Source organism: Caretta caretta, chromosome 10 (assembly GCF_965140235.1).
Source record: "Caretta caretta isolate rCarCar2 chromosome 10, rCarCar1.hap1, whole genome shotgun sequence".
NCBI classification, from domain to species: Eukaryota; Metazoa; Chordata; order Testudines; family Cheloniidae; genus Caretta; species Caretta caretta.
Window position 1 is genome coordinate 71,117,803 of NC_134215.1, and position 14,700 is coordinate 71,132,502.

Genomic DNA, 14,700 nt, shown 5'->3' on the forward strand with positions numbered 1-14,700 from the left:
TTCGTGTCTTATCAAGTAGAGGTCACCCTGCATGTTGCAATCAAAGGGATAGGTTCTCCTCTGCACACTGGCTGCTCTGGTAGTAGCAGCCCCAAACCTGGCTTCAGCAGTTGGTTTGAGGATTCCCTGCCCAGGGGAATCCTTGAGTTGTGTAGAGCGGCTAGAGCAGCACTTGTACCCTTCAGGTAGGGCAAAGGTATCCCAGTGATTCCCAGCTGCTGGAACAGTTCAGGAGTAGCTGGTATAGATATATGAGCCTGAGGCAGCATTAATGGTCATTATCGACCAGACTGGCAGCCTGATGGACCTAGGATTAGGAAAGCAGGAAAGATGGCCTCTAAGCTACTTTTGCACCCTCTTTGCCCAAGCTTCATTGACAGCAACTCAGCGGTAGCTCAGGAACTACCTACCTCCGACGACATCGACCATCCTCGCTCCTGCCCATCTCATTCCATTGTGGCTGCCTCCGTGTTACAGGAATATTATCAATGGGAGTCCACAGAAAGAATTGAAAAATTGGCTCAGCTAGATGACAGTGGAAGGGCAGACACGGGAATTCTTTGCAAGTACTTGCAGGTGTAAGCACCAAAGAGGGAGGTACATGGGGCTAGACATCAGAGGGGTAGAACTAAGCAAAGCAAAGTTTAGGATGACCATTGGAAAAGTGTCCTAACAGTGACCCAGAACGTGCCCGCCCACCCTTGTTCAGATTCACAGGAGAGGGCTCTGGGACAGGAAATCACCAGGTTTCACCCATGGAGATTCCCCCACATTGTTCCATCAGGAACAGATGAGGTTAGCTCCCCCTAGCGCCTGGAATAGGCCAAACCTGGTGATGGTGGCTCCATTGGAGTCACAGTAGTAGGGACCTTCGGAGGCTGAGCCTGCCCAGGGAGGAAGCACTGTACAGAAATGACAATCCCAGGCTGCTGGTTTTGCCTGGTAGACGCCTTGGGACTGAAGGAGGGATGAAGTAGGCATTCCCTGTCCCACACTCTCTTCCTTCTGACCTGACCAGGGCAGACCCTAGACCCACAGATTACCCTTCCAGGCGGGAAGGAGGCAATCCACGTACAAGTGATCCCCTCAGAGTATAGCCCTTGAGACTGAGGGGACAGGCTGGGCAATAAAATCAATGAGGCTGTGAAAGGTTGTCAGAGGAATAGTAGCGGGAGCTCTTGTGCTTTAGCTTTTCGAAACTAGACTGGGGACACCGCAGCAGGGAGATCCCCCCCCCCCCGCTTCCCCCCACAGGAGATGGACTAGGTGTGAACTAATAGGCCTATACCATCTCTAACTAATGTGAATCTGTTGGGAAAATAGTTCACAGAGCACTTAGAATCATAGAATATCAGAGTTGGAAGGGACCTCAGGAGGTCATCTAGTCCAACCCCCCTGCTCAAAGCAGGACCAATCCCCAACTAAATCATCCCAGCCAGGGCTTTGTCAAGCCTGACCTTAAAAACCCCAAAGGAAGGAGATTCCACCACCTCCCTCCTTGTTCTGTCGCACCACCACTCTTCCCTGTCACAATCATGTACCTCCTGAAGCCTCTGTCTTTCCCTTATGGACTGAGATAGCCAGCTAAGCCCGGCAAAGAGAGGGCAGTTTGACTTTAATTTAACTACAGCCGTTTGCTGGTTATTCGTTTGATTCTTTTTAAATAATTATATGTGTGTCGGTATCTCTCTCTTTTTTTCTAGTTTTGCTCTTTTTTGTTTTTTCGTTTACTTTATTTTGCTTTTTTCTTTTTTCTGTTTTTTGTTTTTCTTTTAGGTTTCAGAGAAATTATGTTGAATCCAATAAGCCTCCCTGGACATTCCAAACCTCTTAACCAAGGCATCTATGTTGAGGATGTCAGTGTTTATTTCAGCAAAGGACGTCATGGCTTTTAAAAACTCCTTAAAGGTCCCTGTTTTGATGCCAAGTTTATAGGCTGTGTCCTCAGAGCGGTGGGAAGCAGTGAGCGTGCTCTGTACGGATCAAGGCCTTCTCCTAGTAGGACTCTGCAGCCCCGTCGGTACACACGTTAAAGCCAACCGAAACATGTGGTTGTCTGTCACCAGATATCAGGGTTGTTCTTTTCCTCCAATAGTCGCTGTGTTTGTTAGATGTTCCTGCAAGGCCCCACAGCCACAATGAGAGCAAATAAAGAAAATTTGAAGCCCAATTTAAAGGAGTCATTCTAATGACACAGTAAATAATTGCACTTTTGCTTGAAACAACCAAACTGATACTGTTAGTCATGTCCTCCTTGCTTGGAGTTCTCCTTGTAAGCTTGTGTCTTCACAACACCCAGCGAATGTCGCCATCACCTTTTCTTGTAGCAACACCATGGGAGGTCTCCCAGGGCGAGCGGAGATGTGGGATCCTGGAAGACACTAATGCAGAGCGAAGACTCTTGGTAAGAACAAAGGAAGCCCTCTGCTCCCAGTTTTTGCACAGAAAATGATGTTGAAAGTGAAGATGGGCAGGAATAAAAATCTTACTTCTCTGACAGGAGAGAATGTGGTTATTTTTGACATACAACTGTCCTAGGAGGCTTTTCTCTTTTGTGTGTGTTAGAACAGCTCTTTGGCGCTGACCATATCATTGTTGTGCTTTGGTCTCTCCCTACTGCTGGAATGATGAGCTTTATCTGAGGAGGTTCCTGGACTTCCCACCTGGATGGAACATCAGTGGTGTAGGAGGGTTGGTGACCTTGCCAGGACTAGGGCAGTAAGCCAAGTGAAAAAGCATATCAGACACATCCTTCCGCAGTCAGTGAACTGATGGGCCTTTTTCCCTCCCCTCCTTCCTCACTGAGGTAGAGATGTAGTGTAATCCAGTCATGTACACAGAACGATCAGCTCAAGGCAGACAAACTGAAGGGGATGAAAAATAAACATTCTGTTGCTTCTTCGGTGGCATAAACAGAAATATTGATCCTGTTCTCTGGTCAATATTTGTATGTTTTTTTTTCTTTTGCCTTACTCCATCCTCAGCCTCTCAGATGGAAAAATAAAACCTTTGATCCTACCCTCACGAGAAGACGACTGCCTTAACGGCAACTCACAATCTGGACTGGCCTGGGATGGGTCTCTCCTTGGATACTCTGGAGAGAGTGTGTATGGGAAAGGAAGATGTGCTCACAGACACCACTGAAAACCTATAAACATGAGGCAGGTTTTCAAGGAGGAGGATCCAGGTTTGGTCAGATCCCTTTCTGGCAGGAGTTGCAAACTGTGAGCTCCCTCACCAGTCAGTTAACTTGCTTGCCTCCCTCCATGGCCTGAGACGATGTTTAGCATCACCAGCCCTAATAGGTTGCTGCCATTGGGAAGCGAGAAGGTTCCCCCTCAGCCAGCATTGAGCAGAAGTGTAAGAACGGGATGTTCCATTGTCATCCTGCCCTTCACAAGTGTCACGTGTGGAACATTCCTGGAGATTGCAGGAATGTTCTCGAACTCCACACAGGGATGCTCCACTGAACATTCCATTCTCTTGCTTCTTTTAGTGGTTCTCATGCATAAAAATGTGAAGTATAATAGAAGAGAAATGGTGGCAGTTTGTTTTAAATTGATGCATACACATGAAGTGGCAGCTGCATTAGAATTGGGAGAATTCAGTGCGGATCACATAAGGACCCACAACCAAAACTTGAACTGAAGGGTAATATCCCATGAAATTTCCATCCCAAATTGGAGCAAGAGAGGTGGGAAAAGTACGAGGAGATGACCTGTTGCTTTCATTATTTCCACCTTGATTTTGAAGATTCAGAGAGTTAGGAGACGCTTCACAAAAGCAGCTAACAGCTGGGTGCTTGTCCAAACTGAACTCCCCGTATTCTGAAATTCGCCCATCCCATTTGGGGATGTCTTGTTCAGGATGAACTGCTCAGCCTCGTAGTCCTCTCCCCTTGCACTGCTCAGGGGATTCTGCTCTCAACTGTATGTGTCAGACTTAGAGATATGTGGGCCTGACTCAGAGCCTTGTCTTCAAACGCCCTGTTGGAGGACTGTAGAATTTTGCAGCTCAGGCCCATCTCTGCTCAGAAGTTGTCCCCCCGACCGTGCGGAAAAATTTAAAACAGTTCTCCCCACTGTGATTGATGTCTCAGTTATTTAAACACCAACTAAAAGTCTCTGGTTCCTCACTGCTGAAAATGACAGCCGGTCGCAGTCATTTGCATTTGGTGGCTTTAAGTAGCAAATCTAAGGATTTTTTTTTTAATTATTGTAAATCATTACCTCATTTCCTGTCAGTGAGAGTCCTCCATCCCTGAGCATTCTTATCTTGCCATAACTATCATCTTGTGCTATGGAAATGGGACAATCCCTTTTTCACGGAGACTATAGGGGTGTTCAATGTCTAGTTTCTTAATAAACACTTTATTTTCTAACGAAACACCTGCATCAGGTCTGTTCTTTGAAGACAAAATAAAGAAAAGGTGAAACTGACGCCTCCCATACTTTACTGCTTAATTATGCGTTCTGGGTACAGGTTTTTGGTTGGGAGGGGAATTTGCTGTTCTGGTGTGAAAAATGCTCAGCTCTGATGCTTGGCTCTGTCACCCATGTTGGTTGGGAGGCCGGTCTTCTCATAGAACTGCGGCTCTGCTGACTACGTGTCTGAATAGCTAGTGATTTCCAGCCACCCAGCAGCACTTATCTCCAATGATCTCCCTCTCTGGGACACAGCAGGCCAACAGGCAATTTAAGGGCTTACAAAGACGGGCTCCTTTGCTGGAGGATGGAGGAACGAGTGGTGGCGCTTAGCTCATCGTTTTATCTGGGTCTCTGAAGCTTGCCTCAGCTCTACACGTGCATGTGCCAGAGCAGATGTCCCAACAAGGATCCTGCATCCGGAAGAGCTATCCCGTTAAGCTGACAGCTGCGAATGGCGTGTAGAGTGGGGATGAAGGTAACTTTGTTTTACTCAGCCTTTTCCCCATCTTTGTCTAAGACAAATGTCTCAGCTGCCCGAGGGCTTGAGTTGAGACTCTCCATGGACTGTCAGGCTTGGTAAATGGGAGAGATGGTGACAGCTTTGCCTATGAGGCTGTCAGTGGGAGTTGTCATTTTCATAACGCTCTCACCGCCACCACACCAACCTGTCCGTGTCCATGTGTGCGTATGCAAAAGGAGGGGAGGAGCTCCAGAACGGTGCTGGATGGGAGATATTGGAACTGACAGCAGTGGGATGTTGCAGGAGCGGTTTCACTGTAACTCTCCTGAAAAGGCCCGAGGAAGTTCTGATGGTCTCACACTGGCCCCCAGTGAGCAAAATAAGGTTCCATGGTCTGGCATCAGTCTGCCTCTCTCATGTCCTGAGCTGACTTTCAAACACACTCATTGTACGGGCGCCATGAGCAGGTTTCTGCCTGTGCTTCTAATTACAGTATCTCTGTGCCTGGTGAATGGGTGCTGGGTTTGACAGCAAAAAGGTCTTGTTGAGCCCAGGGTGCCCTTCAGGCTCTCTCCCATTCCAGGTCCCGTGCCAGTGTATCTAGAGAGGAGGGGATGTGCTCCTCTGAGGGGAGTGGGCATGATTCACAACCTCAAACAGAGGCTGACCAACTCAATGCTGCACTGGGTGCCATACCCCCAACTTCCCCCAGGCGTGCTGGAAGCATGCAGCCAATGGGAGCTCACCCCAATCTTTCCCTTTGCCCAGTGTGCCAGTACCCTGGTTGGGGTTCACAGATCAGTAATGCTGCCAGCCAGGACCTGATCATCGATTACTGTAGCCTGGCATTATGGCTCAGTTATGGTCAGTCTTCAGTCCACCCGCCTTGCATGTCCATGGAAGCTGATTTCTCCAAGCATCTGAATTCCCATGACCTCAATATATTTTGGAAACTGTGAACCCCAGATAAGCAGGCATAGTTGTGTCTTAGTGCTTGAAAGAAGCAGTGGGGGTTCTCATTGTGCTTGCTGGTGGGTTTGGGGGTTTTTGTACCTGGTGGCGGATCACTAAGACTTGTGTTAGGACTTCATGGTTACTGAGACATCAGTCATGTGAGCTAGTGGCCAGGTAAGCTTCTATGTAAAATGAGTCTGGCCAAGACTGAGGTGCATAGGCAGAGCTGTGTGGAACAGGAGAGGGTGGCGCAGGTCAGGACTGCGCTGCTGGCAGAGCATGCTCAGGAAGCTTTCACAGGCACTTGCCTGCACTCTGTCCAGCTCTGTTTCCCCAAACTGCACAGGGCGAGCTCAGAAACTCTGACTACTGTTTTGTTGATCTTGGAGGCCATTAGCACTGATCAGCACGCCATACCAGAGAAACCAATAAAGCTCCTTTCAAGAAAGCCCCATTACTTGCTTCCTTCCCCCATCCCGCCCCTAAAGTTCTCCATGCTCCCAGCCTCCTCCTTTGTCCACTGGGCAGGGACAGGGCAAGCTGCAAAGGAACCCTTACCTCTGTCAGCTAACTTCAGTGGAGCATCATCTCTCCATTTCGATTTGTACCCAGTGCAAGCTGCAGATCTCACAAGGTAAGCCCTGGCGTCAGCAGAGGATAAAGAGCCCTCGATACAGCAGTCAAGCTTTAAACACAGGCTTGAAGGAGCTGAGAAAGGAGCGCGCAAAAGAGATCAATGAAGGGCGACTTCATTTTTGTTTAACGCTTTGAACCGTTCCGGCTGTGGCTTAAGTAATGAGCCAAGGAGTCCTTGTTACCTCAATATTTACCGATGCCTCCAGGCGCTGATCAATTGACAGAAAAGTTTAACAAGTCACAGGAAAATGAATGCAGCCACTTTAAAGGGGAAATAGGTTCTCCTTTCCTCTACCCTCCAGCTCTTTGGGCTAACTCTCAAGTTCCACGGCTTTATCCCCTCTTGTCTCTGCATCCTGAGCTCCCAACATATTGTTTAGAGCTTCTGCTCTGCATGTAAATAGACTCCTGCTACAACAATCTCTTTAGTGTTGCCGTAATGGTTAGTGGTACATTAAATTCCCCAGAGTAACCACTTCTCAGTCAGCTGTGTTTTCAACCATCCGTGTTCTTATTGAGCTGTACAGAAAATGGTTCATATCCATCCATGATGTAACTCTATTAGCTTTGGTGGCTCTATCCCAAGGATGGATTTGAGCCAATATATGGCCATTTCATTCTGTCAGATGCTCAGAAATATATATATATATCCTGCTGTATTTTCCACTGCATGCATCCGATGAAGTGGGTTTTAGCCCACGAAAACTTATGCTCAAATAAATTTGTTAGTCTCTAAGGTGCCACAAGTACTCCTGTTCTTTTTGCGGATACAGACTAACACGGCTGCAACTCTGAAACCTGTCAGAAATTTAGGTTACCCTCCTTAGCACTTTCCTTACACAGGAACTGTTCACCATTCAATGCCAGGAAAGAAACAAGTGGCAGGAAGGCCAAGATAAAGACCTTTCAGAGGTTCAGTTGCCGAGCTTCTCTAGTGTTGCTGGAATCTCAGAATGGGAGATTTATCTCCTGATTAACTGTTTAGTTCTGGATTTCACCAACTTGGATATACCACAAGAGTGGTCTTTACTCATAGGAGTTCGGTATGTTTGCTTCCATCCAGTGAGTGATCTCCTCCTGCTTTTGTTCGAATCACTGGGTGCTTTGCTATTGACTTCACGGGGACCAGGACTCAACTGTAAGCCAGGAAGACTAACGGCAGAGCAGAAATCTAAAACACCCTGTTAACTGAGTTTTTCCAGGGCTTGATTTGATTTTTGGGTTAAGACTTATTTCAGTTCTTACTTTGAAAAAACTGTTCTCCCACCCTGGTAAATATATGGCAGAGTATTTCCTTGACAAGTAAATATGATGATCTTTCCAGCACTAAAGCAAAATGTCAAGTACAAAGACAATTATTTTTGAACTTTGATATCCGTTTTGAACTAGTAACTGTAACTGCTGACTAATCAGCAGGTGCGAATCCTGGTTGTTCTGAACAAAGCAAGGGAATTCATTGTGAGAGCTGGTTAAATGATTCATTTTGGGATTAGTGACTCATATGCGACCTGATTCTGGTTTCTGAGAACATGGGGTTATTCATAGGGATTTGCCCCATGGTGCCTTTTTTCTAGAACAATTTGCTTCAAATATTCATTGTTGTGTTGTGTGACTGGTCCACGGTATTGTTTCTGCTCTCTGATTGGATGACTGAACATTTTTAAACAGGAAAATAGTGAAGATGACCAATGTAAAGGTGCTATTAACAATTACTACTACTGTACTGGGTCAGTCACTAGCATGGTGTTTCTGTACCGTATATGGAGATGGATATTTCACCCTAGGGATCTGTCTGGGTAGCAGAGCCTACCCACCTGTAGCAAGCAGAAGGAGGCCAGGTCTAATAGTCACCTAACAGCTTGCACTTAAGAGTCATTAAGAGACAATACCAGAGCCAGTAGCCTTAATGGCTCTAGCTGGATCTCTGGGCAGCCCACAAACTGGTCTGAACAAGGGGAGTGAGCAGGACTCATGTACACTTGCTAAAGAACCCAAGAAGACAAAGGGAGGGATGAGTGGTTGATATAGAGACAGTCAGAGACGCTCTCTAGGGGAGTCAGAGGGACCTGGACTGGGAGTCGCACTCAGACACCGGAGCCTGCCAGCATGGCTGAAGAAGTTAACCCTGGGTTGCCATTACAAGATGGTGGTGGTTGTTTTAACTCATTTTCGTGTAATGCTCTGTTGTAGCTGCTAAGTAAAACCTCTTTGTTTTAAGAAGCTGTTGGTCATTGTATCCCTGGTCAAAGGTTCCCGAAAGGAAGAAAGGTAGGTACCCAAAATCCAGGGTGATCGGCAATTGGTATTATAGGAGAATCACCAGAGTTTACCCTGAGACAGGTAGGGCAAGAGACCTGACACCTGAGGTGGCTGCATTCAGAGAGACTTGAAAGGGGCAGGGGTGCAGCTAGCCCTATAACCATGACACTGGTAGATAACAAAGTTTTGTAACACATTTTTGGATAGAGAATCATTGGTGCTAACTGTTTTGGGGTTTAGGAATATTTTTCTGCATGTCTGTGAGCTGTCCATATACTCATGAGTAATAAGAATCGGAGCCTATGAATGCACCTGAAATCTGTGCTTTCAGTGATAACAACTGTGATTTTTTTATTTTTATTTTTTAACCTTTTTGACCAGCTCTATTAAAGGCAGTGTCAGTCCCGTAGAAACAGAAGTAAAACTAGGGCTGCGTGCCACCTGCCCTGATTTTACTGGGGTTATTTCCAAATGAATAAATTAGAATGGCCGCACTCTTTGAGCTGACTAGGTGAGAAATAAAGTGTCCTGCAGCATCTTTTAGGGCCGGCCTGTCATCCTAACAGGACATGTGTTGAATGCATGGTGCTGTATTGCTGCTGGTCTGTGTGTACCGAGCCCTGATCCCTGACGGAAGCCTGGGTGTGGACACTACAGCAATACCACTAGTGAATAATAACAGTGACCACATGCCAATGATGTGCCGGTGTTCCAAACATCATGACAGGTGAGTTTGTTACGCTGGGCAAACTGTTAAAGGTGGCTTTTCTGCTTGCAACTTCCTGTGTGGTCTTTGTGTCTGGTACGTAAGTGCAGTCAGCGATATTTTGGATCAAGAATGCATTTTGGTTTTGCTGCCATAAGTTTCTGGCAATATTTTGAGGGTCTTTGGAACAGCTGTACGTTCGCATAAGCAGATGAAAGCCAATCCTGGATTGATGCTGTGCTATCCAATGCCCCACAGAATGCAGCCATAACTGCATAGTTTTCTTGTGCTTCCCATTTCCCGATCAATTGGTGGCAGAGAGGTTTGCACATTTTAAAGTGTTCAAGCATAGCGTGTATGCTCAGCAATGCCAGAATAACTCCAAAGATACTCATCCCCCAAAGACACCACATCTGACAGCATGCAGACATTGCAGGTGATTGAGAAAGGAACTCTTTTAAAGAGATAGGTAAGTGTTGAATTTTCACTTTCCAGGAGGCTACTATTTATGACACATTGAGTTCAAATCTGTCTTAAATCGACAGCGAAAGTGAGTTTGGTGGATCTGATCCCAGTGTATAATGGGCATCTGTCAACATCAGACAGCCTCGAAAGAAATTGTCAGTTTCTGCCCAGGAAAGGGTCTAGGACTGCAGTAGCAGAAAGTGCTGCGGGATTGGAACTGTGTGGGGACCCAAATGTGGAACAGTGGGTTGAGGCTGTAGATCAGGATTAAGGTTCATTGGCAAGGCTATTTAGCAGTTCAGGACCGGAATAGCAGAGAATGCTGCAGGTCAGAATTGAGGTACATTGGCAGAGTTGCGTGTGGTGTCCCAAACTATCCAACATGCCTTTGCAGAAGGATAGAAATACAATGTCTAATACTAGGTGGTGCTGCCAGTCCCTGATTTTCATTGGCAATAGAAAAAAACAAAAATGACCTTCATGCTCCTTTTCTTCTGTCTGATCCCAGCCGAGTATGTGTCACAAGACACTTGTACTGGCTGTGTGATTTCCATCTAGCCTGGGGTGTTCTACTTCCTCCTCTGTGAAAAAGAACTTTAAAATGCAAGAATCAGCCTGACTGAGCTGAGAGTCAAGATGTGAACAGGAGGACTGGACCAGATACCTATGGGGGAAAGTAACTGAACCTGCTTCTTGCTCTACCCCATGTGCCTCCTCTGGCAGGACATGGTCAGAAACATGGGAGAAGATGAAAACAACCAAGGTCCAGCAATTCCCCATTCCACATATACACGCCACGTTTGCACTCTCATGATACCCTCGCTACGTGAACCCAACAGAAGCTCCACACTTATTGCTTCAGAAGAGGGCAACAAGGTCCCTGCCAATGCATCTTGGAGGAAAATTCCATCCCATGCGTAGAGTCAGTTTATCTTGACCCTGTTCATCTGTGATTGACTCTTGGGAGCTCTATTCTGTTCAGATTCTTATACCACCCTCATCACCATAGTATCTGAAGCATCTAATCCTGTTTATCTTCTAAGACTCCCCTTCCAGACATCTCCCAAGCTTGAACCCTGTTGGCATGAGTTTCCCAAACATGTCACAAATTGGAATTGATAGCAGATTTCGGAGAAGTGGAAACTTCTTCTGTCAACAAAGGGGGTCACTTTTAGGAGACAGAGGGAACACCAGCAGCCTGAGATGTGCAACAGCTTGGCCAAAAGCTGGAGAGAAGCCACCATCTTTCTAAGGTAGTATGGACTAAGACCCACAGCATGGGAAACTGTAGTACCCAGCCAGCAAGAGACAGTGGGTATGTCTACACTGCAGTGTAAGCCCAGGGTTAGTGGGACTCGAGTCAGCTGACCTGTATTAGGGAACCCTGGGCTTGAGCATCTACATTGCATTTTAAGGCTATGTTAAAACTTTTTTAACCCATGCTCGAACCTAGGGCTGTGGTGTCCACGCTGCAGTATGCAGACCCAAGTCAAAGTAATCCTATCCCAGTGTCCCTAGTGCCTTGTCCCTCCCCCAAAATATGGTCACTCTAGCCCTAGGACTGTGGTGCACTGTGGGAAAACTTTACTGCCCGCCCTGCATGTTACTAGGAAGCAGCTCGCTTTGCAAAGGGTTTGATCAGTTCACTCTCCATTGCAAACCCAGGAGGCTCTTTGATAGTGTTCTTGCAGATGGGTGATCAGAAAGATGGGTTAATGCTGACCTGGGCTGCTGTTGCTGTTTGCAAAAGGGGTGTCACTTCCATTTTCAATGGAGTGGATTGCAGACTGTTGGGATAGAGAGGACTAAGGAAGTTGTCCCATGGAATTGTGGGATACTTGCGACTGACTAAGCGGGGCTGCACCTACACTGCAAAGCAATAGGGTTTGGATCCTGGATCCTGGCTTAACTCAAGCTTGGACGCTCTAGCTCTGCAGGGTCCTGGGACCCTGGATCCAAGTCCTGGGTTAGCACAATTGCAGTTTAGACGCAAGGTGGGTTATGCTCAAACACAGCTTTACGTGCAGTGTAGATGTACCCAGAGTATGGACTGAAATGTGCCTCACTGGGCTCTTTCATTCCCTTGAAAGCGCTGAAGAATAAGAGAGATCTTGGGGTCGGCCCTCTCAAGCAGAATTACGGGAGTATTCAGCCTTTCTGCTTCCCTCCAGGATCCATGCGTGACACAAGGAAGAGGGGTCTTAGCTTCCAAACCCATCCTTGGCTGAACCCCTCTTTGGGATGAACAGAGTAAGGGATAGGTTCTCTGTCTGCTGATTTTCTCCTCTCTTTTGAATGAGGACTGACTCTCCCCATGAGGATTTCCGTGCTTCACCATGCTCAGTTCACTGTAATAGAGCAGAGACACCTAATCTGTCTTGGAAGGTCCATCTCCTTCACTGGGACGGCAGATGTTTGGAGTGAGAAGTGAGGTAGATGTTTTTCAGTCATTGTGCAGGGAGTGTATGCATGGGCACATGCTCAGAAAGCAGTAAATATCACCAGGCTTAGAGGTGATGTTGATTTTCCTAGATCAGGGGCTGGGTTTCGAAAGGAGTGTGATGTAGTAGGCTAGACTGGAAGTCCTGGGTTTTCTTCTCAGCTCTGCCAGTAGATAACCATGTAACCTAGTGGTAAGTCTCTGCTCCTGTGTTTCCTCATTTGTAATAATATGTAGGATGTAATAGTTCTCAACTCCCTCGCAGGGGAAGTCTGTGATGTTCCGGGGTAGATATTTAGAAACTACTGCTGTCCCGTGGGAAAAGAGGGAACACTGTCGATATCGGACACTGGGGAAGCCGTGATGCATCCTTAAGGAGGAGTAACTTGCTGCCGTAATGATTCAGTGGAGATGGGAGATGTTCTTGAGGTTGGGAGAATGTCAGGAGCTAGTTTGTTCCCTGTGCTGCTAACAGACTGAGCTTGAGTCCTCAGTGATGAGCTTTTGAGGCCTGGGGTGCAGGAAGGCAGCTCTGCCCAGCAAATAGCCTGCAATGTCAGAGAAAAAAAATGTCAAACCCCGAGGACTTCTTCCTCCCCTCCTCCACAAAGGGGCGGCCTGTCCTAGGAGGAAAAGAGAGGGCCCAGGAGCCACTCAGCACTGCACCAGACTGCCTTACAATCCTCCAAGTACAGATTCTGACTTAGTTCCATGATACTTTTTTTAAAAAGTCCATGAATCATTTATAGCCCAACAGATGAAACCAAGCACCAGAGTTGAAGAAAAGGCAGAGGGTCTCAGGCAGGGAACATTCCATTATGTATTATACTAAATCTTGAACGGGTAGTACTTTTTGTCTGCCCTCTTAACCTTTACTTTTGGGCTCTCTCTCTTTCTAAAGATAACGCTCTCTGATGTGCTGGCCGTTTCAATTGTATCAAAAAAGCAGCAGCTAATCAGCTGCTTCTCTCGGTGTGATAACCGGCAGCTGGCCTTAGACAGAGCCCAACAGCATCCCCTAGAGAACAAGCGCAGCAGCAGTGCTGACGTGGAGAGCTCAGCTGTACTGGCTTGGGATGGGGTTAGGATGAGAAGCGGGAGTCTCCAGACTCAGTTATCACCAGGGTGGTATCTGGACAGAAAAGAGTTAACAGAAAAGGATGGAGCTAGGCTGTTCTCAGTGGTGGCAGATGACAGAACAAGGAACAATGGTCTCAAGTTACAGTGGGGGAGGTCTAGGTTGGATATAAGGAAACACTATTTCACTAGGAGGGTGGTGAAGCACTGGAATGGGTTACCTAGGGAGGTGGTTGAATGTCCATCCTTAGAGGTTTTTAAGGCCTGGCTTGACAAAGCCTTGGTTGGGATGATTTAGTTGGTGCTGGTCCTGCTTTGAGCAGGGGATTGGACTAGATGACCTCCTGAGGTCTCTTCCAACCCTAATATTCTATGAACATTAGAGTGTGTGGTCAGAGCCACAGTGCAAGGATTATTTGACTAAAGGGTTTGCTTTGAGGGACTGGATGGCTCACAAGATTGGTAAAAGAGAGGTGGAGGCTTTCACTTCTGGGCTGCCAGTTCCCATGTGGCTCAGGTCAGTTGTGGGTGAAAGCTGTTGCCATCACGTGGCTGCTTGGTGGCCTATATGAACTGAGGTTGTGGATCTCAGCCCAGTTCTTTGTGGGCAGGTGTCCACGTCACAAAACCCACCACTACATTGTTGGAAGGCAGCGGAGGCCAGTGACTGAGTGGGTCATGAAAACTGTGTTGTGGTCTCCCCCAGGTCAGGGATGCAGGGGGAGAAGTTTGTATTGCATTTGTCGTGTCCTGTGGACAAAATGAGGTCTTCCATATGCAGAACTTTCTCCAGCACTTCTCACCAGCATTGAAATTCACACAAACAAAGGATGTTTCTTTTAAAGGTGACCTGAAAAAAAGGACGTTGCTTTTCATTTCTGTTTTGTTTTGCTTCTCTATGATGTCGAGAGAGAGACTGGAAGGTGGGGGTTTTCCTTCAAAACGTGTTTGTTTGCTTTTTCTGCCTCTCCTTGTTCTCCCGCGTTAGAAATTCAGATCGTGTCAGCTCTGGAAGACTCAGTGATGACTGGAGAGGTAGTAAAATGATGCACCACAAGAGCCAAGAGAGGAAAAGCTAAAACCCATTTGCTTTGCATTGGATTTTGTTAACACCTATTTAGTAACAATGCCTGATTAACAGGTGGGATAAATGTCATAGGTTCTGAGACTCAACATCCCTCCATTTCAGTTAGGTTGTGAGGGCTTACAGCAACAAGCTCTGCAACAGCCAGGGAAAAACAGACTTGAAACGCCAGCTATTTCTAAAGTAGAAGAA

At 46.9% G+C, this 14,700-nt stretch overlaps 1 protein-coding gene across 9 annotated transcripts in view; it reads left to right on the top strand.

Moving 5' to 3' along the window:
• Positions 1-14,700, top strand: part of NTRK3 (neurotrophic receptor tyrosine kinase 3) — a 333,051-nt gene that overhangs the window by 226,321 nt on the left and 92,030 nt on the right. The window contains exon 13 of one of the 9 annotated variants that reach the window (XM_048865823.2): positions 1,777-4,386. The exons of the other annotated variants lie outside the window; for them this stretch is intronic. Coding sequence (XP_048721780.1) covers positions 1,777-1,895 — 119 coding nt within the window. The 3' untranslated portion in view covers positions 1,896-4,386. Of the gene's footprint in view, positions 1-1,776; positions 4,387-14,700 lie in introns of those variants that run through there. 9 annotated transcript variants of the gene reach the window in all.